The sequence below is a fragment of the Manacus candei genome, unplaced genomic scaffold, assembly GCF_025592945.1.
Source record: "Manacus candei isolate 608988 ecotype Guabito, Panama unplaced genomic scaffold, ASM2559294v1 h1tg000359l, whole genome shotgun sequence".
NCBI lineage: Eukaryota > Metazoa > Chordata > Aves > Passeriformes > Pipridae > Manacus > Manacus candei.
In genome coordinates this window covers 28,092-54,669 of record NW_026138407.1, presented here as the reverse complement: position 1 = coordinate 54,669, position 26,578 = coordinate 28,092, and the positions used below count along the sequence as shown (strand labels likewise).

At 59.0% G+C, this 26,578-nt stretch overlaps 1 protein-coding gene and 2 long non-coding RNA genes across 4 annotated transcripts in view; 1 reads left to right on the top strand and 2 right to left on the bottom strand.

The window, feature by feature from the left end:
- Nucleotides 1-5,707: 5,707 nt before the first annotated feature.
- LOC127465298 (transcription activator BRG1-like) overlaps nucleotides 5,708-26,578 on the bottom strand; it is a 46,933-nt gene continuing 26,062 nt past the window's right edge. The window contains 15 exon segments of the mRNA XM_051775771.1: nucleotides 5,708-5,778; nucleotides 6,408-6,547; nucleotides 7,025-7,157; nucleotides 8,071-8,172; nucleotides 8,953-9,061; nucleotides 10,497-10,747; nucleotides 12,454-12,672; nucleotides 14,208-14,285; nucleotides 18,889-18,975; nucleotides 19,715-19,942; nucleotides 22,374-22,537; nucleotides 24,254-24,420; nucleotides 24,563-24,609; nucleotides 25,428-25,514; nucleotides 26,273-26,380. Coding sequence (XP_051631731.1) covers nucleotides 5,746-5,778; nucleotides 6,408-6,547; nucleotides 7,025-7,157; nucleotides 8,071-8,172; nucleotides 8,953-9,061; nucleotides 10,497-10,747; nucleotides 12,454-12,672; nucleotides 14,208-14,285; nucleotides 18,889-18,975; nucleotides 19,715-19,942; nucleotides 22,374-22,537; nucleotides 24,254-24,420; nucleotides 24,563-24,609; nucleotides 25,428-25,514; nucleotides 26,273-26,380 — 1,953 coding nt within the window. The 3' untranslated portion in view covers nucleotides 5,708-5,745.
- On the top strand, nucleotides 21,667-22,271 carry LOC127465301 (uncharacterized). The gene is made up of 3 exons (XR_007902008.1): nucleotides 21,667-21,705; nucleotides 21,902-21,953; nucleotides 22,213-22,271. It is a non-coding gene; the product is annotated as an uncharacterized LOC127465301 (long non-coding RNA).
- On the bottom strand, nucleotides 23,623-24,109 carry LOC127465299 (uncharacterized). 2 transcript variants are annotated; one of them, XR_007902006.1, is made up of 5 exons: nucleotides 24,092-24,109; nucleotides 23,996-24,059; nucleotides 23,892-23,931; nucleotides 23,744-23,807; nucleotides 23,630-23,711 (listed from the first exon to the last, which is right to left on the bottom strand). It is a non-coding gene; the product is annotated as an uncharacterized LOC127465299 (long non-coding RNA). The 2 variants fall into 2 exon arrangements; XR_007902005.1 differs by having other exon boundaries at nucleotides 23,623-23,711; nucleotides 23,996-24,103.

Below are 26,578 nucleotides of genomic sequence, written 5' to 3'. Positions count from 1 at the left end.
CCCACCCCCTCCCAGTCCATCCCAGTCCCCCCCCACCCCCTCCCAGTCCCCCCCCCAACCCCCCCCAGTCCCCCCCAATCGCACCCACCACAGCTCTCCTCGTCGGAGCTGTCGCGACAGTCACGGTCCCGTCACCCCCCCCACCCCCTCCCAGTCCCCCCCCACCCCCTCCCACCCCCTCCCAGTCCATCCCACCCCCCTCCCAGTGCCCCCCCAGTCCCCCCATGGCACCCACCACAGCCCTCCTCGTCGGAGCTGTCGCGACAGTCGGGGGTCCCGTCACCCCCCACCCCCTCCCAACCCCTCCCACCCCCTCCCAGTTCATCCCAGTCCCCTCCCACCCCCTCCCAGTGCCCCCAGTCCCCCCCAATCCCCCCCAGTCCCCCCAGTGGCACCCACCACAGCCCTCCTCGTCGGAGCTGTCGCGACAGTCGGGGGTCCCGTCGCACCTCCAGGCGCCGTGCAGGCACTCGCCGGACCCGCAGGGGAACTGCAGGGGGGGGCAGGGCGCGGGGGGGCCCGGGGGGGTCCCGCACAGCTCGGCGGCCTCGTCGTCGCCGTCGCGACAGTCGCGATCGCCGTCGCAGAGCCAGAGGCGGGCCAGGCAGGAGCCGTCGCGGCAGGGGAAGGTTTGGGGGGTCGCAGGGGGGGGAGGGAACTGGGGAGGGGGCGGGGGGGGAGGGGCAGCCCAGCTCGTCCGCCCCGTCGCGACAGTCGCGCTCCCCGTCGCAGGCGAAATGTCGCGACAGGCACGAGCCGTCCCCGCACCGCAGGTGGCCCGGGGGGCAGCCGGGGGGGGCGGGGGGCGCTGGGGGGGGGGGGGAAAAGGGGGGGGGGGAAACTCAGTCAGGGACCCCCCAGAGTGACTTCGGGGAACCCCCAAAACCCCCCCCGGGACCCCCCAAAATAACCTCAGGGACCCCCAAAACAACTTCAGGGACCCCCCCCAAATAACTTCAGGGACCCCCAAAACCCCCCCGGGACCCCCCAAAATTCCTGAGGGACCCCCAAAATAACTTCAGGGAACCCCCAAAACCCCCCCCGGGACCCCCAAAATTCCTGAGGGACCCCCAAAATTCCTCAGGGACCCCCCAAAATAACTTCAGGGACCCCCCCAAAACACCCTCAGGGACCCCCCCAAACCCCCTCCCCGGGACCCCCAAAATTCCTCAGGGACCCCCCAAACACACTCAGGGACCCCCAAAACACCCCCGGGACCCCCCCAAAACCCCCCCCCGGATCCCCCAACTGCCCCCCGGACTCGGGGGGGTCCCCGGGGGGGTCTGAGCCCCACCCCGGGGGTGACAAAGAGCCCCCGGGGGTCCCTTTCTGAGGGGTCCCATTTTTGGGGTCTTTCGCCCCCTTTTCGGGGGTCCCGACCCCGCCCCTCGCGCCGCGCTCCCATTGGCTGCGGGAGGCCCCGCCCCCGCGGGTGGCCAGTCCGGGCTCAGCCAATGGGAGCCGCGTCCGCCGCGGGGAGGGGCGGGGCCCGCGCGCTGATTGGCCCAGCCCGCGGCCGAGGGGGCGGGGCCGCCCCGCCCGAGGGGCGGGGGGAGACACGTGGGGGGGGAAACACGTGGGGGGGACCCCGGGGGGACACGGGGGGGTCCTGGGGGGCTTGAGGGGGACACGGGGGAGACAAGGGGGGTCCTGGGGGGGACAAGGGGGGACAGGAGGGGACACGGGGGGGACAGGAAGGGACATGAGGGGGTCCTGGGGGGACAAGGGGAGACAAGGGGGGACAGAAGGGGACACGGGGGGGGCTTGAGGGGGACACGGGGGAGACAAGGGGGGTCCTGGGGGGGACAAGGGGGGACAGGAGGGGACACGGGGGCACCGGGGGGGACAAGGGGGGACACGGGAGGTCCTGGGGACACGAGGGATCCTGGGGGGCACCGGGGGGGGGGACAGAAGGGGACATGAGAGGGTCCTGGGGACACGGGGGCACCGGGGGGGGGGGGACAAGAGGGGGGGTCCTGGGGACACGGGGAGTCCCGGGGGTACCGTTTCCACCCCGGGGCTCGGCGTGAGGGGGTCCCACCCTCTCCGCGACCTTCCCCGGACCCGCAAACTCCTCCGGTTCCCTCCAAATCCCCCCTCGGTTCCCTCCAAACCCCCCCCCGGTTCCCTCCAAACCCCCCCCCGGTCCCCCCTACCTGTCTCCGGTGTCGCCGCCGCCGCCGCCGCCGCCCCCAGGAGCAGCAGCAGCAGCAACAGGAGGGTCCCGGCTCCGGTCCCGGCTGGTCCCGCTCTCATCCCGCTGTTCCCGGGTCTCCTCCCGGTTTTCCCACTCGTGGTTCCGGACCCGGCGCTCGGGCCGCTCCCGGGGCTGAGCCCGGTCCCAAAGTTGATCCCGGTCCCAAAGTTGATCCCGGTACTTGATTCTGAGCCCGGTCTGTGCCGGGGCTGATCCCGGTCCCGGTGCCACCGCCCGGTCCGGTTTTGATCTCGGTCCTGATCCCGGTCTGTCCCGGGGCTGATCCCGGTTCTGGTTTTAATCCCGGTCTGCCCCGGTTTTGATCCTGGTCCCGGTTTTGATCCCGGTCTGTCCTGGGGCTGATCCCGATCCCGGTCTGTCCCGGGGCTGATCCCGGTCTGTCCCAGTTTTGATCCCGGTCTGTCCTGGGGCTGATCCCGATCCCGGTTTTGATCCCGGTTTGTCCCGGTCCTGATCCCGGTCTGTCCCGGTGCCGATCCTGGTCCCGGTTTTGATCCCGGTCCCAAAGTTGATCCCAGTCTGTCCCGGTTTCTCTCCCGGCTGTTCCCGGTTCCGTTCCCGGTTTCTCTCCCGGTTCCTCTCCCGGTCCCTCTCCCGGTTTCTCTGCCGGTCCTTCCCGGTCCCTCTCCCGGTTCCGTTCCCGGTTCCGTTCCCGGTTCCTCTCCCGGTTTCTCTCCCGGTTTCTCTCCCGGTCCCTCTCCCGGCCCCTCTCCCGCCTGTTCCCGGTCTCTCTCCCGGTCCCTCTCCCGGTTCCGTCCCCGGCGCTCCCGCCCCGTCGGGCCCCATTTAACGGGCGGGGGGAGGAGCGCGGGGCGGGCAGAGCGTTCAAAACGCGCCGGGGGGGCGGGAAAAGCGGGAGAGAGGGAGGGAAATCTGGGATGGGAGGGAAATCTGGGATGGAGGGAAAGGGGGACGGAGGGAAGGAAATCTGGGATGGAGGGAGGGAAAGGGGGACGGAGGGAAGGAAATCTGGGATGGGAGGGAAAGGGGGACGGAGGGAAGGAAATCTGGGATGGGAGGGAAAGGGGGACGGAGGGAGGGAAATCTGGGATGGGAGGGAAAGGGGGACGGAGGGAGGGAAATCTGGGATGGGAGGGAAAGGGGGACGGAGGGAGGGAAATCTGGGATGGAGGGAAGGAAACTGGGATGGAGGAAAGGAAACGGGGAGGGAGGGAGGGAGGGGCCGGGAATAACGGGAGGGAGGGGGCCCGAGGGGGTTCAGCCCCTCCCAAAGCCCCCCCGGGTGACGGGACCCCCCCCAAGAGCTGGGGTGGGGTCGCAAATCCCACGCTGGGGGGGGCACTTGGAGACCCCCCGGTCACCACAGGGACCCCCCAGATCCCCCCCACTCACCACAGGGACCTCCCAACCCCACCTTGGGGTCACCCCAAAGCCCCCCAGTGACCCCCCAATCACCACAGGGACCCCCCAGACCCCCCGGTCACCACAGGGACCCCCAACCCCACCTTGGGGTCACCCCAAAGCCCCCCAGTGACCCCCCAATCACCACAGGGACCCCCCAAATCCCCCCCCGGTCACCACAGGGACCTCCCAACCCCACCTTGGGGTCACCCCAAAGACCCCTCAAACCCCCCAGGACCCCCCACTCACCCCAGGGACCCCCCCAGGGACCCCCCAGCTCACTATAGGGACCCCTCAGACCCCCCACTCACCCCAGGGACCCTCCAAATCCCCCCCGGATCACCCCAAAGACCCCCCAGGATCCCCCAGGGACCCCTCAGACACCCCCCCTTCAGCTCAGGGACCCCCCAAATCCCCCCGGGTTACCCCAAAGACCCCCCAACACCCCCTTCCCCCCCCCCCCCCCAGAGGCGACTCCGGTCCCGTTGGATTTAATTTATTAATTAATTATCGACTGCTGGGAACGATCCAGTGACAGCGACCGCAGGGGGGGGGGGAGAGGGGGGAGAGCCGGAAAACCCGGGAAAACCCAGGAAAATCCAGGAAAACCCGGGAAATCCCAGGAAAACCTGGGAAAACCCGGAAAACCCGGGAAGGGCCCGGAGGGACCATCCAGGACAATCCGGATCTGGGACAATCCGGGACCATCCAGATCCAGGAGGATCCCGGGGGATGGAGGACGGTTCGGGATCACCCAGGAGGAGCCGGGACTGACCCAGGACAATCTGGATCTGGGAGCCATGTGGGATGATCCAGGAGGATCCGGGACAATCTGGATGTGGGAACCACCTGGGATGAGCTGGGAGGATCCGGGACTGACCCGGGATCTGGGACCACATGGGAGGATCCGGGACTGACCCGAGACAATCTGGATCTGGGACCCACGTGGGATGATCTGGACTGACCCGGGACAATCTGGATGTGGGAACCACCTGGGAGGATCCAGGACTGACCCGGCACAATCCGGATCCGGGAACCACCTGGGAGGATCCAGGAGGATCTGGGACCAACCCGGGACAACCTGGATCTGGGAACCACCCGGGAGGATCCGGGAGGATCCGGGATTGACCTGGGACAATCTGGATCTGGAACCACCTGGGAGGATCCAGGACTGACCCGGCACAATCCGGATCCGGGAACCACCTGGGAGGATCCAGGAGGATCTGGGACCAACACGGGACAACCTGGATCTGGGAACCACCCGGAGGATCCGGGAGGATCCGGGATTGACCTGGGACAATCTGGATCTGGGAACCACCTGGGAGGATCCAGGATTGACCCAGGACAATCCGGATCTGGGAACCACCTGGGATGATCCAGGAGGATCCAGGACTGACCCAGGACAATCTGGATCTGGGACCCACGTGGGATGATCTGGGATTGACCCGGGACAATCCGGATCTGGGAACCACCCAGGAGGATCCAGGATGATCTGGGACTGACCCGGGACAACCTGGATCTGGGAACCACCCAGGAGGATCCAGGATGATCCAGGATCGACCTGGGACAATCCGGATCTGGGAATCATCTGGGAGGATCCAGGATTGACCCGGGACAATCTAGATCTGGGAACCACCCAGGAGGATCCAGGAGGATCCAGGACCGACCTGGGACAACCTGGATCTGGGAATCATCTGGGAGGATCTGGGATTGACCCAGGACAATCCAGATGTGGGAACCACGTGGGATGAGCCGGGAGGATCCGGGACTGACCCGGGACAATCTGGCTATGGGAACCACCTGGGAGGATCCAGGATGATCTGGGATTGACCCGGGACAATCTGGATCTGGGAACCACGTGGGATGATCCAGGAGGATCCGGGACCGAGCCGGGACAATCTGGCTGTGGGAACCACGTGGGATGAGCCGGGCAAACCCGGGAAGGGCCCGGAGGGACCACCCAGGACGATCCGGGGCTCCGTCGGAGCCGCTTCCGGCATAAATACGGACGAGGTCGGAGGCGGTTTTTGGGGGGTTTTTTTGGGATTTGGGAATTCCGGCGTCGCTGCCGTCGGAGCTACGGGGGGAGGGGGGGTTGGGGGGTCGGGGGGTCCCGGGGGGATCCCGGGGGGATTCTGGAGCCCTGGAATGTCGGGTCGGTCGGGTCAGTCGTCCTCGGTGCCGCTGCCGGAGCGATCCTGGGGGGGAGGGATGTGGGGTCAGTCCTGGGATTTGGGGGGCAGGATGGGGGATTTGGGGTGAGGATGAGGGATTTGGGGTCAGGATGAAGGATTTGGGGTCAGTCCTGGGATTCTGGGGGGCAGGATGAAGGATTTGGGGTCAGGAGGGGGGGTTTGGGGCCAGGAGGGTGAGTTTGGGGTCAGCAGGGGGGGTTTGGGGTCAGGATGAAGGATTTGGGATCAGAATGAAGGATTTGGGGTCAGCAGGGGGTGTTTGGGGTCAGGATGCAGGATTTGGGGTCAGGATGCCAGATTTGGGGTCAGCAGGGGGGTTTGGGGTGAGGATGAAGGATTTGGGGTCAGGATGCAGGATTTGGGGTCAGGATGCAGGATTTGGGGTCAGCAGGGGGTGTTTGGGGTCAGGATGCAGGATTTGGGGTCAGGATGCAGGATTTGGGGTCAGCAGGGGGTGTTTGGGGTCAGGATGCAGGATTTGGGGTCAGGATGCAGGATTTGGGGTCAGCAGGGGGTGTTTGGGGTCAGGATGCAGGATTTGGGGTCAGGATGCAGGATTTGGGGTCAGGATGAAGGGTTTGGGGTCAGGATGAAGGGTTTGGGGTCAGCAGGGGGGTCTGTCCCCCCCTCACCTCCTCCTGCTCGTCCTCGCTGTCGTCGTCGCTCAGGAGGGGTTTGGGGCGTCCCCCCCTCCCCCCCCGGCGTCGCCCCTTCCCCCGTTCCGGAACCTTCTCCTTCCGGCCCAGGCGGATCTTCACCTTCACCGAGCGGGCTGGGGGGGCAGGGGGGGTCAGGACCCCCCCAGGGACCCCAACCCCCCATCCCATCCCATTCCATCCCATCCCATCCCATCCCATCAATCTCATCCCATCCCATCCCATCCATCCCATCCCATCCCATCCCATCCCATCCCATCCCATCCCATCCCATCCCATCCCATCCCATCCCATCCCATCCCATCCCATCCCATTTATCTCATCCCATTTGTCCCATTTATCCCATCTCATTTATCCCATCCCACCCCATTTATCCCATTTATCTCATCCCATTTGTCCCATTTATCCCATCCCACTCCATCCCATCCCATTTATCCCATTCATCCCATCCCATTTTTCCCATCCCACTCCATCCCATCCCCTTTATCCCCTTTATCCCATCCCATCCCATTTATCCCACCCCATCCCATCCCATTTATCCCACCCCATTTATCCCACCCCATTTCTCCCATTTATCCCACCCCGTCCCTCACCCTCGGACTCGGAGCCTTCCTCCTCTCCCTCCTCCTCCTCCTCGCTCTCCTCCCCCTCACTCTCCTCCTCCTTCTCCACCTTCTGCCGGACGCTGGTGAACACGGACTGGAGCACGATGGAGTCCTCGTAGATCTGGGAACAGCGGCACATTCCGGGAATTCCAGGCCATTCCAGGCCAGTCCAGGCCATTCCAGGCCATTCCCGGCCATTCCAGAGCATTCCTGGCCATTCCAGGCCATTCCAGGCCATTCCCATCATTCCCAGCCATTCCCAGTAATTATTCCGGGCTCTTCCCACCCATCCCCACCCACGATTCCTTCCCATCCCTGTTATTCCAGGCCCTTCCCACCTAATCTCATCCATTCCAGGCCATTCCTGGTTGCTATTCCCAGCCATTCCAGGCCGTTTCCATTATTCCAGGCCGTTCCCAGTAATTATTCCAGGCTCTTCCCACCCATGATTCCTTCCCATCCCTGTTATTCCAGGCCCTTCCCAGCCAGTCTCGGCCATTCCAGGCCATTCCCAGTAATTATTCCGGGCTCTTCCCACCCATCCCCACCCATCATTCCTTCCCATCCCTGTTATTCCAGGCCCTTCCCAGCCCATCTCATCCATTCCTGGCCGTAATTCCAAGCCTTCCCTGGCCCTTCCCAGCCCATCTCATCCATTCCTGGTTGTTATTCCCAGTCCTTCCCCACCAGTCTCAGCCATTCCAGGCCATTCCTGGCCGTAATTCCCAGCCCTCCCTGGCCCCTCCCAACCCATCTCATCCATTCCTGTTGTTCTTCCCGGCCCTTCCCAGCCCTTCTCATCCATCCCAGGCCATCCCAGCCGTTATTCCCGGCCCTTCCCAGCCCATCTCATCCATCCCAGCCGTTATTCCCAGCCCTTCCCATCCATCCCAGGCCATCCCAGCCGTTATTCCCAGCCCTTCCCAGCCCGTCTCATCCATTCCTGTTGTTCTTCCCAGCCCTTCCCAGCCCATCTCATCCGTCCCAGGCCATCCCAGCCGTTCTTCCCGGCCGGCATTCCCGTTTTTCCGTACCAGGGATCCCTCCAGGTTGAAGGTCTGGGCGTTCTGGCACAGCAGCATCACGTCCTTCTCCAGGTCGTTGAGGCTCCGGTACTTGTGGTTCCGGATGCGCTCCTGGGGCAGGGAGCAGGGGTTGGGGCAGGATCCCAAAGGAGGATCCTGGGGAGGATCCTGGGGGAGGATCCAGGGGGAGGATCCAGGGGCAGGGAGCAGGGGTTGGGGCAGGATCCCAAAGGAGGATCCTGGGGCAGGGAGCAGGGGTTGGGGCAGGATCCCAAAGGAGGATCCTGGGGCAGGGAGCAGGGGTTGGGGCAGGATCCCAAAGGAGGATCCTGGGGCAGGGAGCAGGGGTTGGGGCAGGATCCCAAAGGAGGATCCTGGGGCAGGGAGCAGGGGTTGGGGCAGGATCCCAGGGAGGATCCAGGGGGAGGATCCAGGGGAGGATCCTGGGGCAGGGAGCAGGGATTGGGGGAGGATCCCAAAGGAGGATCCAGGGGAGGATCCAGGGGTAGGGAGCAGGGATTGGGAGAGGATCCCAGGGAGGATCCAGGGGGGAATTCCAGGGGGATGATCCCAGGGAGGATCCCGGGGAGGATCCTGGGGGAGGATCCTGAGGAAGGATCCCAGGGAGGGTCTGGGGGAGGATCCCAGGGGAGGATCCTGGGGAAGATCCCAAAAGACGATCCTGGGGGAGGATCCCATGGGAGGATCCCAGGGAGGGTCTGGGGGAGGATCCCAGGGAGGGTCTGGGGGAGGATCCTGAGGGAGGATCCCAGGGGAGAATCCAGGGGAGGATTCCCATGGGAGGATCCCAGGGATGATTCCAGGGGATGATCCCGAGGGAGGATCCCAGGGGAGGATCCAGGAGAGGATTCCCATGGGAGGATCCCGTACCTTGATCTTCTTGAAGTCGACGGGTTTGCGGATGAGCTCGTAGTACTCGGGGAGCTCCTTGCGGGACGGCAGCTGGATGAAAACCTCGCTCAGCTGCCGCCCGCTGCTGCTGCGGGGGGGGACAGGGGCCTTCATCATCATCATCATCATCATCATCATCATCATCATCATCATCATCATCACCATCGTTATCATCATCACCATCGTTATCATCATCACCATCGTTATCATCATCATTGTCATCATTGTCATCATCATTGTCATCATCATCATTGTCATCCCCCATCCCCATCCCACCATCCCCGCTGCTGCTGCGGGGGGACAGGAGCCTTCATCATCATCATCATCATCACCCCTTACCCCCATCCCACCATCCCTGCTGCTGCTGCGGGGGGGGACAGGGGCCTTCATCATCATCATCATCATCATCACCCCTTACCCCCATCCCACCATCCCCGCTGCTGCTGCGGGGAGGGGACAGGAGCCTTCATCATCATCATCATCATCATCACCCCTTACCCCCATCCCACCATCCCAGCTGCTGCTGCGGGGGGGGGACAGGGGCCTTCATCATCATCATCATCATCACCCCTTACCCCCATCCCACCATCCCCGCTGCTGCTGCGGGGGGGGACAGGAGCCTTCATCATCATCATCATCATCATCACCCCTTACCCCCATCCCACCATCCCTGCTGCTGCTGCGGGGGGGGGACAGGGGCCTTCATCATCATCATCATCATCATCACCCCTTACCCCCATCCCACCATCCCTGCTGCTGCTGCGGGGGGGGAGAGGGGCCTTCATCATCATCATCATCACCTTCATCATCATCATCATCATTGTCATCATTGTCATCATCATCATCCCCCATCCCCATCCCACCATCCCCGCTGCTGCTGCGGGGGGGGAGAGGGGCCTTCATCATCACCTTCATCACCATTGTCATCGTCATCATCACCATTGTCGTCATCATCATCATCATCATCATCGTCATCATCATCGTCATCATCACCATCACCCACCCCCATCCCACCATCCCCGCTGCTGCGGGAACACCTGGAACCACCGGGATCTCTGGGAATATCCCGGGATCTCCGGGAACATCCCAGAACCCCCGGGATCTCCGGGAACACCTCGGAACCCTCTGGGAACACCCCAGAACCCCCAAGATCTCTGGGAACACCCCAGAACCCCCAAGATCTCTGGGAACACCCCGGAACCCCCAAGATCTCTGGGAACACCCCAGAACCCCCAAGATCTCTGGGAACACCCCGGAACCCCCGGGATCTCCGGGAACACCTCGGAACCCTCTGGGAACACCCCAGAACCCCCAAGATCTCTGGGAACACCCCAGAACCCTCTGGGAACACCCCAGAACCCCCAAGATCTCTGGGAACACCTGGAACCCCCCAGGATCTCCGGGAACACCCCAGAACCCTCTGGGAACACCCCGGAACCCCCGGGATCTCCGGGAACACCCCAGAACCCTCTGGGATCTCCAGGAACACCCCGGGCTCTCCGGGAATTCCGGGATTCCCTCACCTGTCCTTGTACTTGATGACGGCGTCCACGATTTTCCTCATCTTGCGGGTCAGGGGGGGCGGGTTTGGGGACAGCTTCTCGGCCGGGGGTCGCCCCCGTTTCTTCTGCTTCCGACTCTCCTCGTCCTTGTCCCGGCTCCGGGCGCCGGGGGGGGGCCCAGGGGGTCCTTCCGGCTCCCGCTTCCGCTTCCGGGAGGATTTCTTCTGCCTCACTTCCTCCTCGATCTCCTCCAGGGTCCCCTCCTCGATGGCCTGGGGGGGGGACACGGGAAAACTGGGATATCGGGGAGATGGGAGCGGGGGACAGTGGGATGGGGGAACAGTGGGATTGGGGGACACTGGGATCCAGGAAAAATGGGATCTGGGAACACTGGGATCAGGGGAAACTGGGATATCGGGGAGATGGGAGCGGGGGACAGTGGGATGGGGGAACAGTGGGATTGGGGAACACTGGGATGGGGGGAAACTGGGATTGGGGGAAACTGGGATCCAGGAAAATTGGGATTGGGGTAAATTGGGATCTGGGAACACTGGGATTGGGGAACACTGGGATCGGGGGAAACTGGGATTGGGGAACACTGGGATTGGGGGAAACTGGTATTGGGGGAAACTGGGATCTGGGAACACTGGGATCTGGGAACATTGGGATTGGGGGAAACTGGGATCAGGGAACACTGGGATCGAGGGAAACTGGGATTGGGGGAAACTGGGATGGGGGAAACTGGGATGGGGGAAAACTGGGATTGGGGGAAACTGGTATTGGGGGAAACTGGGATCTGGGAACACTGGGATCAGGGGAAACTGGGAGCTGGGGACACTGGGATCTGGGAACATTGGGATTGGGGGAAACTGGGATCAGGGAACACTGGGATCGAGGGAAACTGGGATTGGGGGAAACTGGGATGGGGGAAACTGGGATGGGGGAAAACTGGGATTGGGGTAAATTGGGATCTGGGAACACTGGGATTGGGGGAAACTGGGATCTGGGAACACTGGGATTGGGGGAAACTGGGATCCAGGAAAATTGGGATTGGGGTAAATTGGGATCTGGGGAAACTGGGATTCAGGGGGTCCCACTGGGATTGGGTACCCTGAGCCACTGCTTTTCCATATGGGAATCGCTGCAATGGGGATCCCAGAGGGGGATTTGGGATATGGGGGTACCTTCAGCCACTGCTTTTCCGTGAGGGAATCGCTGCAATGGGGATCCCAGAGGGACTGTGGGGATCCCAGAGGGATTGGGGGGATCCCAGAGGGAAATTTGGGATATGGGGATACCTTGAGCCACTGCTTTTCCATGTGGGAATTGCTGCAATGGGGATCCCAGAGGGATTGGGGGGATCCCAGAGGGATTGGGGGGATCCCAGAGGGGGATTTGGGAATGGGGTGATCCCAGAAGGGAATTTGGGAATGGGGATACCTTGAGCCACTGCTTTTCCGTGAGGGAATCGCTGTAATGGGGATCCCAGAGGGGAATTTGGGAATGGGGGATACCTTGAGCCACTGCTTTTCCGTGAGGGAATCGCTGTAGTGGGGATCCCAGAGGGACTGGGGGGATCCCAAAGCGATTGGGGGGATCCCAGAGGGGAATTTGGGAATGGGGGTACCTTCAGCCACTGCTTTTCCGTGAGGGAATCGCTGTAATGGGGATCCCAGAGGGACTGGGGGGATTCCAAAGGGATTGGGGGGATCCCAGAGGGGGATTTGGGAATGGGGTGATCCCAGAAGGGAATTTGGGATGCAGGGATACCTTGAGCCACTGCTTTTCCGTGAGGGAATCGCTGCAATGGGGATCCCAGAGGGACTGTGGGGATCCCAGAGGGATTGGGGGGATCCCAGAGGGAAATTTGGGATATGGGGATACCTTGAGCCACTGCTTTTCCGTGAGGGAATCGCTGCAATGGGGATCCCAGAGGAATTGGGGTGATCCCAGAGGGGAATTTGGGATGCAGGGATACCTTGAGCCACTGCTTTTCCGTGAGGGAATCGCTGTAATCCACCTCCTTGCGGTGCCGGGAGCCGCGGCCGAACATCTTCTCCTCCTCCTCCTCGCAGGTGAGACGCTCGACCTCCGCGTCGTCCTTCAGGATCCACGAGGGCAGCTCGTCCTCCTCCATCAGCCGCGGCTTCCGCTTCGGGTTCCGGGCCTCCTCCCGCCGCCGGTCCAGGTCCATGCGCTGGGAACGAGGGAATGGGGTCAGGAATGGGATCCCAGGGAATGGGGTCAGGAATGGGGTCCCAGAGATCCCAGGAATTGGGGTTCCGGGCCTCCTCCCGCCGCCGGTCCAGGTCCATCCGCTGGGAATGAGGGAATGGGGTCAGGAATGGGATCCCAGAGATCCCAGGGAATTGGGGTTCCGGGCCTCCTCCCGCCGCCGCTCCAGGTCCATCCGCTGGGAATGAGGGAATGAGGGAATGGGGTCAGGAATGGGATCCCAGAGATCCCAGGAATTGGGGTTCCGGGCCTCCTCCCGCCGCCGGTCCAGGTCCATCCGCTGGGAATGAGGGAATGGGATCAGTAATGGGATCAGTAATGGGATCAGTAATGGGATCAGTAATGGGATCCCAGAGATCCCAGGGAATGGGGTCACTAATGGGATCCCAGAGATCCCAGGAATTGGGGTTCCGGGCCTCTTCCCGCCGCCGGTCCAGGTCCATCCGCTGGGAATGAGGGAATGGGGTCAGTAATGGGATCAGTAATGGGGTCAGTAATGGGATCCCAGGAATTGGGGTTCCGGGCCTCTTCCCGCCGGCGATCCAGGTCCATGCACTGGGAATGAGGGAATGGGGTCAGGAACGGGATCCCAGGGATCCCAGGGAATTGGGATGGGATCCCAGGAATTGGGATGGGGTCCCACGGAATTGGGATTCCGGGCCTCTTCCCGCCGCCAGTCCAGGTCCATGCGCTGGGAATGAGGGAATGGGGTCTCCTCCCCCCAAATCCCATCCCGGGCTTTCCGGGCACGGACATTCCCTGTGGGAACAAGGACAGAGACCCCCCTCCCCTCCCTCTCCCTCGTCCTCCCTCTCCCTCCTCCTCCTCACAGACCCCTCAAACCCCCACCCTGCTCTTCCTCACCCTTTTCTTCCCCCCAGACCCCCCCATCCCTTCCCTCCTCCTCGGGAAATCTTCCTCTTCCTCCTCCTTGTCTCCTCCTCTGCTCTTCCTCTTCCTCCCCCTCCTTTTCCTCCTGCCCTTCCTCTTCCTCCCCCTCCTTTTCCTCCTGCCCTTCCTCCTCTCCTCCTCCTGCTCTTCCTCCTGCTAATCCTCCTCTCTTTCTCTTCCTCCTCCTTTTCCTCCTCCTCCTCCTCCTCTTCTTCCTCTTCCTGCTCTTCCTCCTCTCTTTCTCCTCCTCCTCCTTTTCCTCCCCCTCCTCTTCTTCCTCCTCCTCCTCCTCCTTTCTTCCTCCTCCTGCTCTTCCCCCTCCTCCTTCTCTTCCTCCTCCTCCTGCTCTTCCTCCTCCTGCTCTTCCTCCTCCTGCTCTTCCTCCTCCTTTTCCTCCTCTTCTTCCTCCTCCTCCTCTTCTTCCTCCTCCTGCTCTTCCCCCTCCTCCTTCTCTTCCTCCTCCTGCTCTTCCTCCTCCTCCTCCTTTTCCTCCTCCTCTCTTTCTCCTCCTCCTCCTCCTTTTCTTCCTCCTCCTCCTCCTTTTCCTCCTTCCTCCTCCTCCTCCTCCTCTCTCCCTCTCCCCTCTCCCTCCTCCTCCTCCCTCACCATGAAGAGGTCGAACTCCTCCTCGTGCCGGGCGATCATCTGGTTCACGGTCTCGTCGTCGGGCACCTCGTCCTCCTCCTGCAACAGCAAATCCGGGGATTGGACCCTCGGGAGGAGCCGCCCCGGGACCCCCCCGGGACCCCCCGACGCTCGGCGGGACCCCCAAAATTGGGGCCAATTCCCTGCGTTTTGGGGCCGCTCCGGCCGCAAACCCGGGGGCCCTTCGGCTCCTCCCCGGGGCCTTTCGGGGCCTTTCGCTCATTTTTGGGGCATTTTTGTGCATTTCTCTCATTTTTGGGGTATTTTTGTGCATTTTCGCTCATTTCTGGGGGGCTCTCAGTGCACTTTGGGTATTTTTGTACGTTTTGCTCATTTTTGAGGCATTTTTGTGCATTTTCGCTCATTTTTGGGGTGATCTCAGGGCATTTGGGCCATTTTTGTACGTTTCGCTCATTTTTGGGGAATTTTTGTGCCTTTTTGCTCATTTTTGGGGGGCTCTCAGTGCACTTTGGGGCATTTTTGTACATTTTGCTCATTTTGGGGGCATTTTTGTGCATTTTTACTCATTTTTGGGGTGATCTCAGGGCATTTTAGGGCGTTTTCCTGCATTTTGGGGCATTTTCCTGCATTTTGCTCATTTTTGGGGCATTTTTGTGCTTTTTGCTCATTTTTGGGGTGCTCTCAGTGCATTTTAGGGTGTTTTCCTGCATTTTGGGGCATTTTCCTGCATTTTGCTCGTTTTTGGGGCATTTTTGTACGTTTTGCTCATTTTTGGGGCATTTTTGTGCATTTTGGTCATTTTTGGGGGGCTCTCAGCGCATTTTGGGGCATTTTTGTGTGTTTTCACTCATTTTTGGGTGGTTTCCTCATTTTGGGGCATTTTTGTGGATTTTTGCTCATTTTTGGGTGCTCTCAGCCCACTTTGGGACGTTTTCACTCATTTTAGGGTGGTTTCCTCATTTTGGGGTGGTTTCCTCATTTTGGGGTGTTTTAGTGAGTTCTCAACTCATTTTTGGGGTGGTCTCAGTGTTTTCACTCATTTTTGGGTGGTTTCCTCATTTTGGGGCATTTTTGTGGATTTTTGCTCATTTTTGGGTGCTCTCAGCCCATTTTGGGGCATTTTCATGCATTTTCACTCATTTTTGGGGTGGTTTCCTCATTTTGGGGCGTTTTAGTCTGTTCCCACTCATTTTTAGGTGTTTTCCCCATTTTGGGGCATTTTCATGTGTTCTCACTCATTTTTGGGTGGTTTCCTCATTTTTGGGGCGTTTTCCTTCATTTTTGGGGTGGTCTCAGCACGTTTTGGGGATTTTTTGTGCGTTTTGCTCATTTTTGGTGCTTTTTCGCTCATTTTTGGGCGTTTTCCTGCATTTTCACTCATTTGTGGGCGGTGTCCTCATTTTGGGGTGGTTTCCTCATTTTGGGGTGTTTTAGGGAGTCCTCAACTCATTTTTGGGGTGGTCCCAGTGTATTTCCCCCATTTTGGGGCATTTCCACGTGTTTTTTACACATTTTTGGGTGGTTTCCTCATTTTGGGGCATTTTCACTCATTTTTGGGTGGTTTCAGACTGTTTTGCCCAATTCAGGCTGTTTTAACTCATTTTTGGGTACTTTCAGAGTGTTTTGCCCATTTTGGGGGTGTTTTGGGCTGGCTTTGCTCCTTTTTGGGTGGTTTTGCTGCGTTTTGTCCACTTTGGGCTGGTTTAGGGGTGGTTTTGTTCCTTTCTGGGCAGTTTCAGAGTATTTGGGGTGTTTTAATGCGTTTTGCTCATTTTTTTGGTGCTCCAGTGTTGCTTTTGCTCATTTTTTGATGTTTTCAGCTCATTCTGGGGCATTTTTAGCTGGTTTTTGGGCCCTTTGGTGCAGTTTTACCTCATCTCTGGGTGGTTTTCTCTCCCTTTTGCCTCATTCCACTCTGGTTTTCTCATTTTTTGTGCCTTCAGGTTGGGGTATTTTTTCTCATTTCTGACAGCTTTTAACCCATTTTTACTCATTTTTGCCTGTTTTGGGGCCACCTCAGTTCACTTTGGCCGTTTCAGGCCATTTTAACCTAATTTTTGGCTGTTTTCAGCACATTATTGCCCATTTCCAGGCTGCTTTCATCTCACTTTTGGCACTTTCAGGCGGGTTTTGACTCATTTTTGTCTGTTCTCAGCCCGTTTTTACCCGATTTTTGCCCGTTTCTGTGCTGTTTTACCTCATTTTGTTTATTCCCAGGCAGGTTTGTTTCCATTTTTTTCATTTCCCAGCCTATTTTAGCCCATTTTGAACAACTTCAGGGCCATTTTTTCCTCATTTTTGGCTGTTTCTGTGTCACTTTTAACCCCCTTTTCCTATTTCTGGGGCAAATTTATTCTCATTTTTGGCTGATTTTCCTCACTTTTGTCCATTCTCTCCCACTTTTTGCCCTTTTCTCTCATTTTTCTCCCCCTTTGGCCACTCTGGGGCCGCTTTATTCTCATTTTTTAATTTCTTTTCCTGATTTCTGTGCCTTTTTTCTCCCCCTTTGCCTCCTCTGGGGCCGTTTTTTCTCATTTTTCTCCCCCTTTGGCTGTTCCTGGGGCCACTTCATTCTCATTTTTTGATGTTTTCTCTCATTTTTGGCCACTTTTCCTCACTTTTCTCCCTCTTTGGTTCTTTCTGGGGCCATTTTTCCTCATCTTTCTGCCCGTTTGGCTGCTCTGGGACCATTTTCTCCTCATTTCTGGCCCTTTCTCTCTCTCTCTCTCCTCTTCTGGGGCTGTTTTTCCTCACTTTTCTCTCCCTCTGGGGCTGTTGTTCCTCACTTTTCTCCCCATTCCTGTCTCTCTCTCCCCATTCCTGGCCATTCTTCTCTCTCTCTCCCCCTTTGGGGCTGTTTTTCCTCACTTCTCTCCCTGTTTGGTTATTTCTGGGGCTGTTTTTTCCCATTCCTGGCCATTCCTCTCCCCCTCTGGGACCATTCCTGTCTCTCTCTCTCCCCCTCTGGGGCTGGTTTTCCTCTCTCTCCCCCCATTCCAGGCCATTCCTGTCTCTCTCTCCCCCTTTGAGGCCATTCCTGCCTCTTTCTCCCCCTTTGGAACTGTTTTTCCTCACTTTTCTCCCCATTCCTGTCTCTCTGTCTGTCCCTGGTGTCTGTGCCTGTCCCATGGGCGGGAGGATTGTCAGGGCGTGGGGACTGAAGGGCCCCCCTCACCTCTGGGGCAGTTTTTCCTCTCTCTCTCCCATTCCTGTCTCTCTCTCTGGGGCAGTTTTTCCTCACTTTTCTCCCCCTCTGGGGCAGTTTTTCCTCTCTCTCTCTCCATCCCTGTCCCTGTCCCTGGTGTCTGTGCCTGCGGCGTGGCGGGAGGATTGTCAGGGCGTGGGGACTGAAGGGCCCCGCTCACCTCTGGGGCAGTTTCTCCTCACTTTTCTCCCCATTCCTGGCCATTCCTGTCTCTCTCTCCTCATCCCTGTCCCTGTCCCTGGTGTCTGTGCCTGCGGCGTGGCGGGAGGATTGTCAGGGCGTGGGGACTGAAGGGCCCTGCTCACCTCTGGGGCAGTTTTTCCTCACTTTTCTCCCCCTCTGGGGCAGTTTTTCCTCACTTTTCTCCCCATTCCTGTCTCTCTCTCCCCCTCTGGGGCTGTTCCTGTCCCTGTCCCTGTCCCTGGTGTCTGTGCCTGCGGCGTGGCGGGAGGATTGTCAGGGCGTGGGGACTGAAGGGCCCCGCTCACCTCTGGGGCAGTTTTTCCTCACTTTTCTCCCCCATTCCTGCCTGTCTCTCCCCATTCCTGTCTCTCTCTGTCTGTCCCTGGTGTCTGTGCCTGTCCCATGGCAGGAGGATTGTCAGGGCGTGGGGACTGAAGGGCCCCGCTCACCTCTGGGGCAGTTTTTCCTCTCTCTCTCCCCCTCTGGGGCAGTTTTTCCTCTCTCTCTCCCCCTCTGGGGCAGTTTTTCCTGCCTGTCTCTCCCCATTCCTGTCTCTCTGTCTGTCCCTGGTGTCTGTGCCTGCGGCGTGGCGGGAGGATTGTCAGGGCGTGGGGACTGAAGGGCCCCGCTCACCTCTGGGGCTGTTTCTCCTCACTTTTCTCCCCATTCCTGGCCATTCCTGTCTCTCTCTCCTCATCCCTGTCCCTGTCCCTGGGTGTCTGTGCCTGTCCCATGGGCGGGAGGATTGTCAGGGCGTGGAGACTGAAGGGCCCCGCTCACCTCTGGGGCAGTTTTTCCTCTCTCTCTCCCCCTCTGGGGCAGTTTTTCCTCTCTCTCTCCCCCTCTGGGGCAGTTTTTCCTCTCTCTCTCCCCCTTTGGGGCAGTTTTTCCTCTCTCTCTCTCCATCCCTGTCCCTGTCCCTGGTGTCTGTGCCTGCGGCGTGGCGGGAGGATTGTCAGGGCGTGGGGACTGAAGGGCCCCGCTCACCTCTGGGGCAGTTTTTCCTCTCTCTCTCCCCCTCTGGGGCAGTTTTTCCTCTCTCTCTCTCCATCCCTGTCCCTGTCCCTGGTGTCTGTGCCTGCGGCGTGGCGGGAGGATTGTCAGGGCGTGGGGACTGAAGGGCCCCCCTCACCTCTGGGGCTGTTTCTCCTCACTTTTCTCCCCATTCCTGCCTCTCTCTCCCCATTCCTGTCTCTCTCTCCCCATTCCTGTCTCTCTGTCTGTCCCTGGTGTCTGTGCCTGCGGCGTGGCGGGAGGATTGTCAGGGCGTGGGGACTGAAGGGCCCCGCTCACCTTTAGCGGTGCTTCCTCCGCGTCAGCGCCCAGGCACAGGGAGGAGGCAGCGGGGGGGAAGCTGCCACTGCCCGCGCTCTGTCTGCTCTGTGGATAAACACAGGGATTCAGTCTCCAGGGCTGCAGCGATCCAGCACCTTCATCCCGACGCTGCTCCCGCACAAAAACCTCCGCACATGCTCCTCCTCCTGCCTCTGGGGGACGGGGGGCTGGGTTTGGGCTCAGTTTGGGCTATTTTGCTTTTTTTTCTTTTTTTTTTTGTGGTGGTGGTTCCTGAATTTCCCCAGAATTTCCCCTCTCCTTGAGGAATCTTTTCTCACTCTCCTCCTTGAGGAAATCCCCTCCTTGAGGAAATCTTTTCTCACTCCCCTCCTTGAGGAATCTTTTCTCACTCCCTCTCCTTGAGAAATCTTTTTTTTGTGGTGGTTCCTGAAATCCCCAGAACTTCCTCTCCTTGAGGAAATCTTTTCTCACTCCCCTCTCCTTGAGGAATCTTTTTTTTTTTTGTGGTGATGGCTCCTGAATTTCCCCAGAATTTTCTCTCCTCGAGGAATCTTTTCTCACTCCCCTCTCCTTGAGGTAATCTTTTCTCACTCCCCTTCTTCAGGAAATCTTTTCTCACTCCCCTCTCCTTGAGGTAATCTTTTCTCACTCCCCTTCTTCAGGAAATCTTTTCTCACTCCCCTCTCCTTGAGGAAATCTTTTCTCGCTCCCCTCCTTGAGGAAATCCTTTTTTTTTGTGGTGGTGGCTCCTGAATCCCCCAGAATTCCCCCTCTCCTGGAGGAATCTTTTTCCCCCCTCCTGGAGGAATCCTGCCCCCCTCACCTCGTCCTGCTCCTCGTGCTCCAGGATGGCCTGCAGGAAGGCTCGGCGCTCGTGGCTGGAGGATTTCTGGTCGAACATCCCCGCCTGGATCACCTTCTGGTCCACGTTGAGCTTGTACTTGGCAGCTGCCAGGATCTTCTCCTCCACGCTGTTGACGGTGCAGAGGCGAAGGACCCGCACCTCGTTCTGCTGCCCGATGCGGTGGGCGCGGTCCTGGGCCTGCAGGTCCTGGGGCAAAGGGGCAGCCGTGGCCAAAGGGGGCCCAAAACCCCGGGGTTTATCCCCAGAACCCACAGGGGAGGTGTGGGGATGAGCCCTGAGGGAGCTCAGGGGTGACAAGGATCCTCAGTCCCATGTACGGCCTGTGGGAAGGGGCAGCCGTGGGCAAAGGGGGCCCAAAACCCCGGGGTTTATCCCCAAAACCCACGGGAGGCACTCAGGGATCCCCGAGGATCCCATAATGGGATCACCAGACCCATGTAGGGCCATGACCAAGGGGGCCCAAAATCCCAGGGTTTAGCCTCAAAACCCACGGGAGGCACTCAGGGATCCCCGAGGATCCCATAATGGGATCACCAGACCCATGTAGGGCCTGGGGGAAGGGGCAGCCGTGGCCAAAGGGGGCCCAAAACCCCGGGGTTCAGCCTCAAAACCCACGGGAGGCACTCAGGGATCCCCAAAGATCCCATAATGGGATCATCAGACCCATGTAGGGCCATGACCAAGGGGGCCCAAAATCCCGGGATTGAGCCTCAAAACCCACGGGGGAGGTGTGGGGATGAGCCCAGAGGGAGCTCAGGGGTGACAAGGATCACCAGACCCATGTAGGGCCCGTGGGAAGGGGCAGCAGTGGGCAAAGGGGGCCCAAAACCCCGAGGTTCAGCCTCAAAACCCACGGGAGGCACTCAGGGATCCCCAAGGATCCCATAATGGGATCCTCAGACCCATGTAGGGCCTGTGGGAAGGGGCTGTGTTAAACAAAAGGTCCCCAAAATCCTGGGTTTGTCCCCAAAACCCACAGAGGGGATGTGAGATGAGCCCTGAGGGAGCTCAGGGGTGACAAGGATCCCATAATGGGATCACCAGACCCATGTAGGGCCTGTGGGAAGGGGCAGCCGTGGGCAAAGGGGGCCCAAAATCCCGGGGTTCAGCCTCAAAACCCACGGGAGGCACTCAGGGATCCCTGAGGATCCCATAATGGGATCACCAGACCCATGTAGGGCCTGTGGTAACCAAAGGGGGCCCAAAATCCTGGGATTTATCCTCAAAACCCACGGGAGGCACTCAGGGATCCCCGAGGATCCCATAATGGGATCACCAGACCCATGAAGGGGGTCCAAAATCCTGAGATCTGGCCCCAAAACCCACGGGAGAGGTGTGGGATGAGCCCTGAGGGAGCTCAGGGATGACAAGGATCCCACAATGGGATCACCAGACCCATGTAGGGCCTGTGGGAAGGGGGGTAGCTGTGGGCCAAAGGGAGCCCAAAATCCCAGGATTTATCCTCAAAACCCACAGGGGAGATGTGGGATGAGCCCTGAGGGAGCTCAGGGGTGACAAGGATCCCATAATGGGATCACCAGACCCATGTAGGGCCTGGGTGAAGGGCCTGTGTTAACCAGAGGGTCCTAAAAACCCTGGGTTTGTCCCCAAAACCCACAGAGGGGATGTGGGATGAGCCCTGAGGGAGCTCAGGGATGACACAGACCCCACAATGGGATCACCAGACCCATGTAGGGCCTGTGGTAACCAGAGGGTCCCCAAAACCCTGGGTTTGTCCCCAAAACCCACAGGGGAGATGTGGGATGAGCCCTGAGGGAGCTCAGGGATCCCCAAGGAAAACAGGGATTCAGCAATGGGATCACCAGGACCTGCAGATCCCATCCCATGGGGCAGGGGGTTGGTTTTTAGGTCCATGGGTGAGTTTTTGGGTGGGTGGGTGGGTTTTTGGTTGGGTTTCTGGGTCACTGGGTTGTTTTCCAGATCCATGGGTGAGTTTTTGGGTGGGTTTCTGGGTCACTGGGTTGGTTTTTGGGTGGGTTTCTGTGCCAGTGAGTTGATTTTTGGGTCAGCAGGTGAGGTTTCTGGTGGCTGGGCAGGTTTCTGGGTGGGTTTCTGTGTCACTGAGTTGATTTTTGGGTCAGTAGGTGAGGTTTTGGGTCAGTAGATGAGGTTTTGGGTCAGTAGATGAGGCTTTGGGTGGGTTTCTGTGTCCCTGGGCTGTTTTCCAGGCCCATAGGTGAGTTTTTGGGTGGGTTTCTGTGTCCCTGGGTTGGTTTTTGGGTCAGTAGGTGAGGTTTTGGGTGGGTTTCTGTGTCAGTGAGTTGATTTTTGGGTCAGCAGGTGAGGTTTTTGGTGGCTGGGCAGGTGCCTGGGTGGGTTTCTGTGTCACTGGGTTGGTTTCTGGTTGGGTTTCTGTGTCCCTGGGTTGATTTTTGGGTCAGTAGGTGAGTTTTTGGGTCAGTAGGTGAGTTTCTGGTGGCTGGGCAGGTTTTTAGGTGAGGTTTTTGGTGGCTGGGCAGGTGCCTGGGTGGGTTTCTGGGTCCCTGGGTTGGTTTCTGGTTGGGTTTCTGTGTCCCTGGGTTGATTTTTGGGTCAGTAGGTGAGTTTTTGGGTCAGCAGGTGAGGTTTTTGGTGGCTGGGCAGGTCTCTGGGGTACCTGGTGCGGGTTCCAGTCGCTGTCGAAGATGATGACGGTGTCGGCCGACTGCAGGTTCAGCCCCAGCCCCCCCGCCCGGGTGCTCAGCAGGAAGATGAAATACTCTGAGCCCGGCTCGTTGAACGTCTTCAGCAGCATCCCCCGGTCCTCCGCCTTCGTCGTCCCTGCAACACACACACTCTCACCTGGGGGGCACTTGGGGGGGCCAAGGGGGTTAAATCCTGACCTGGGGGGCTCAGGAGGTGATCTTTGGGGTCCAAGGGGGTTAAATCCTGACCTGGGGGGGCTTGAGGAGGTACTTGGGGGTCTGGGTTGATTTTTGGGTTGGTTTTGGTGTTGCTCAGTTGGGTTTTGGGTTGGTTTTTGGGTGGTCAGGAGTGGAAGCCCAACCTGGGGGCTTGAGGAGGCACTTTGGGGTCCAAGGGGGTTAAATCCTGACCTGGGGGGCTCAGGGGAGGCACTTGGGGGTCCAAGGGGGTTAAATCCTGACCTGGGGGGCTCAGGAGATGATCTTTGGGGTCCAAGGGGGTTAAACCTCGACCTGGGGGGCTCAGGGAGGCACTTTGGGGTCCAAGGGGGTGTTTGAGGGGTGTTAAACCCCGACCTGGGGGGCTCAGGAGGCACTTTGGGGTCTGGGTTGATTTTTGGGTTGGTTTTTGCACCAGTCAGTTGGGTTTTGTGTCAGTTTTTGGGTCAGTGGGGGTTCAGGGTGGCACTTTGGGGTCCAAGGGGGTGTTTGAGGGGTGTTAAACCCTGACCTGGGGGGCTCAGGGAGGCACTTTGGGGTCCAAGGGGGTTAAATCCTGACCTAGGGGGCTCAGGAGGTGATCTTTGGGGTCCAAGGGGGTTAAATCCTGACCTGGGGGGCTCAGGGAGGCAATTTGGGGTCCAAGGGGGTTAAATCCTGACCTGGGGGGCTCAGGAGATGATCTTTGGGGTCCAAGGGGGTTAAACCCCGACCTGGGGGGCTCAGGGGAGGCACTTTGGGGATTAATCAGGAGATTAATTTTATACCTTGCTATCCACCCTGATATCTTGATCTCCACTTTGATATCTTGATATTCACATTGATGCCTTGATATCTACCTTGATACCCACTTTGATATCTTGATTTCCACCTTGATATCTTGATATCTACCTTGATACCTTGATCTCCACCCTGACACCTTGATATCTGCCCCGATATCTACTTTGATACCTTGATATCCACCTTGATATCTACCTTGATACCTTGATCTCCACTTTGATACCCACTTTGATACCTTGATCTCCACCTTGATCTCCACTTTGATATCTTGATCTCCACCTTGATACCCACTTTGATACCTTGATCTCCACCTTGATATCAACTTTGATACTTTGATACCCACTTTGATACCTCGATCTCCACCTTGATCTCCACTTTGATACCTTGATCTCCACCTTAATACCCACCTTGATATCTTGATCTCCACCTTGACACCTTGATATCTGCCCCGATATCTACTTTGATACCTTGATATCCACCTTGATATCTACCTTGATACCTTGATCTCCACTTTGATACCTTGATCTCCACCTTGATATCAACTTTGATACTTTGATACCCACTTTGATACCTCGATCTCCACCCTGATATCTACTTTGATACCTCGATCTCCACCTTGATCTCCACTTTGATACCTTGATCTCCACCTTAATACCCACCTTGATATCTTGATCTCCACCTTGACACCCACTTTGATACCTTGATCTCCACTTTGACACCTTGACCTCCCCCTCCACGCCCCCCTCTCCCTGACCCCCCAAATCCCTTGGGATCTCCAGACCTGTTCCCAGGAGCCTCCCCCTCCCACATCCCCCCCCTGCAGACCCCAAAACCCCCCCCGAGGGTCACCCACCGTCCAGCCTGAGGTATTTGAAGCCTCTGTAGGCGAAATAATCCTCCATGATGGTCATGAGGGAGGTCATCTGGCAGAAGAGCAGCACCTTGTGGTTGGTGGCCCGGAGCTTGGGCAGGATCCGGTCCAGGAGCTCGAACTTCCCGGAGGCGCGGTACAGATCCAGCCTGGAGCGGGTGGGAACGGGTCAATCCGGGGGAAAAAACGGGATTGGGGCAGTTTTGGGGGGTCCTGGGTCACCCCTGGAGCCCCTGGAGTTTGGGAATCCCCCGATTTCCCCACTGGGAACCCCCCGAATTCCCGACTCACCCCTGCACGATCCCGCCCGTGAAGCCCAAGTGCTCCGAGAAGGATTCCTGGGGTGGGGGAGAGAAAAGGGGTCAGGAACTGGCCCAGACTGGGCCTAAAATCACCCTAAAGCCTCACCCAGGGCTGGCCAGGGCCAAGGCCCCGCTCCCTGCCCAGTTCCCTCGGGAATGGATCCCTTTGGGTGGAAAACAGAGCCATGGAAGGCCCTGGTTTGGTTCATCCCCGTCGGGTTTAATCCTGGTTTGGTTCATCCCTGTCAGGTTTAATCCTGGTTTGGTTCATCCCTGTCAGGTTTAATCCTGGTTTGGTTCATCCCTGTCAGGTTTAGTCCTGGTTTGGTTCATCCCTGTCAGGTTTAGTCCTGGTTTGGCTCATCCCCATCAGGTTTAGTCCTGGTTTGGTTCATCCCTGTCAGGTTTAGTCCTGGTTTGGTTCATCCCTGGTTGGTTTATCCCTGTTCTGGTCCATCCCAGGTTGGTTTATCCCTGTTTTTGTCCCTCCCAGGATGGTTTATCCCTGTTCTGGCCTATCCAGGTTGAGTTTATCCCTGGTTTTGTCCCTCCCAGGTTGGTTTATCCCTGGTTTTGTCCCTCCCAGTTTGGTCCATCCCTGTTTTTATCCATCCCAGTTTGGTTCATCCCTGTTTTTATCCCTCCCAGGATGGTTTATCCCTGTTTTTGTCCCTCCCAGGATGGTTTATCCCTGTTTTTATCCATCCCAGGTTGGTTTTATCCCTGTTTTTGTCTATCCCAGGTTGGTTTTATCCCTGTTTTTGTCTATCCCAGGTTGGTTTTATCCCTGTTTTTGTCCCTCCCAGGATGGTTTCTCCCTGTTCTGGTCCCTCCCTGCCCCGAGGAGGCCCCACCTCGATGTGCTGGAACATGTAGGGGTGGTTGCAGATCTTCCTCAGCTGCATGATCGTGTTCATCAGGGTCTTGGTGCCGCCTTTGCCCTGCGGGGAACGGCCCAGGCCGGGTTAAAATCCGGGATGGGGGCGGATCCCCCTCCCCACCCGCCCTCCCAGCATTCCCAGGAATTCCCTGGCAGCCCCCTCAGAGCCCACCAAAGGTTTTTAGGGCACCTCCAGGTCCCCTGGAGGGGGGAGCAGAGGCTGCTCTGACCCAGCTGGTTCGGGGGAGCGGAGCCGGAAAATTGGGAATTTTGGTTTGGAAAACGGGGAATTCCGGCTTTTCCTCTGGACCCAAACGCCTCTTTCCCACTTTCCCACCATTCCATCCTCCTCACACACCCACTGGGGGCTTTGAGGAGCCACCTGGAGCCTTGGGGGATCCATGGGATTGTCCCCATGGATCATCTGGAGCTGCGTCGGGGGGGCCCGAGCTCAGCCCACCCCCCTCCCTTGGCTTCCAAAGGGGGCTCCAGGGCCACTTCCAATTGATCCAGGGCCACTTCCAATTGATCCAGGGCCACTTCCAATTGATCCAGGGCCACTTCCAATTGATCCAGGGCCACTTCCAACCCCTCCAGGGCCACTTCCAACTGCTCCAGGGCCACCTCCAGCCCTTCCAGTGCCACTTCCAACCCCTCCAGGGCCACCTCCAATCCCTCCAGGGCCACCTCCAGCCCCTCCAGTGCCACCTCCAGCCCCTCCAGTGCCATTACTGGTGACACATTAACGTGCCCAAAACGGGGCACGGACCCACCCTGGCCACTCCCCCCCCCTGGAATTCCCAAATCCCAGCTCCAGACCTTCTTGTCCTTCTCGGAGCCGTCGGTGAGCAGGACCCCCTTGGCCTGCATGTGCCGGTACAGGACCCGCTGCAGCGCCGACATGTCGCACTTGATCACGTACTCCACCTGCCAGGACCCAAAAAAGGGTCAGTCCCGACCCCCAGAGACCCCCCAGAGCCACCCCTGGACCCCCAGAGCCACCCCAGAGCCCCTCTGGCCCCCAGAGACCCCCGGACCCCCAGAGCACCCCCCCAGACCCCCAGAGCCACCCCAGACCCCCAGAGCCGCCCCCTGAACCCCCAGAGACCCCCCTGGACCCCCAGA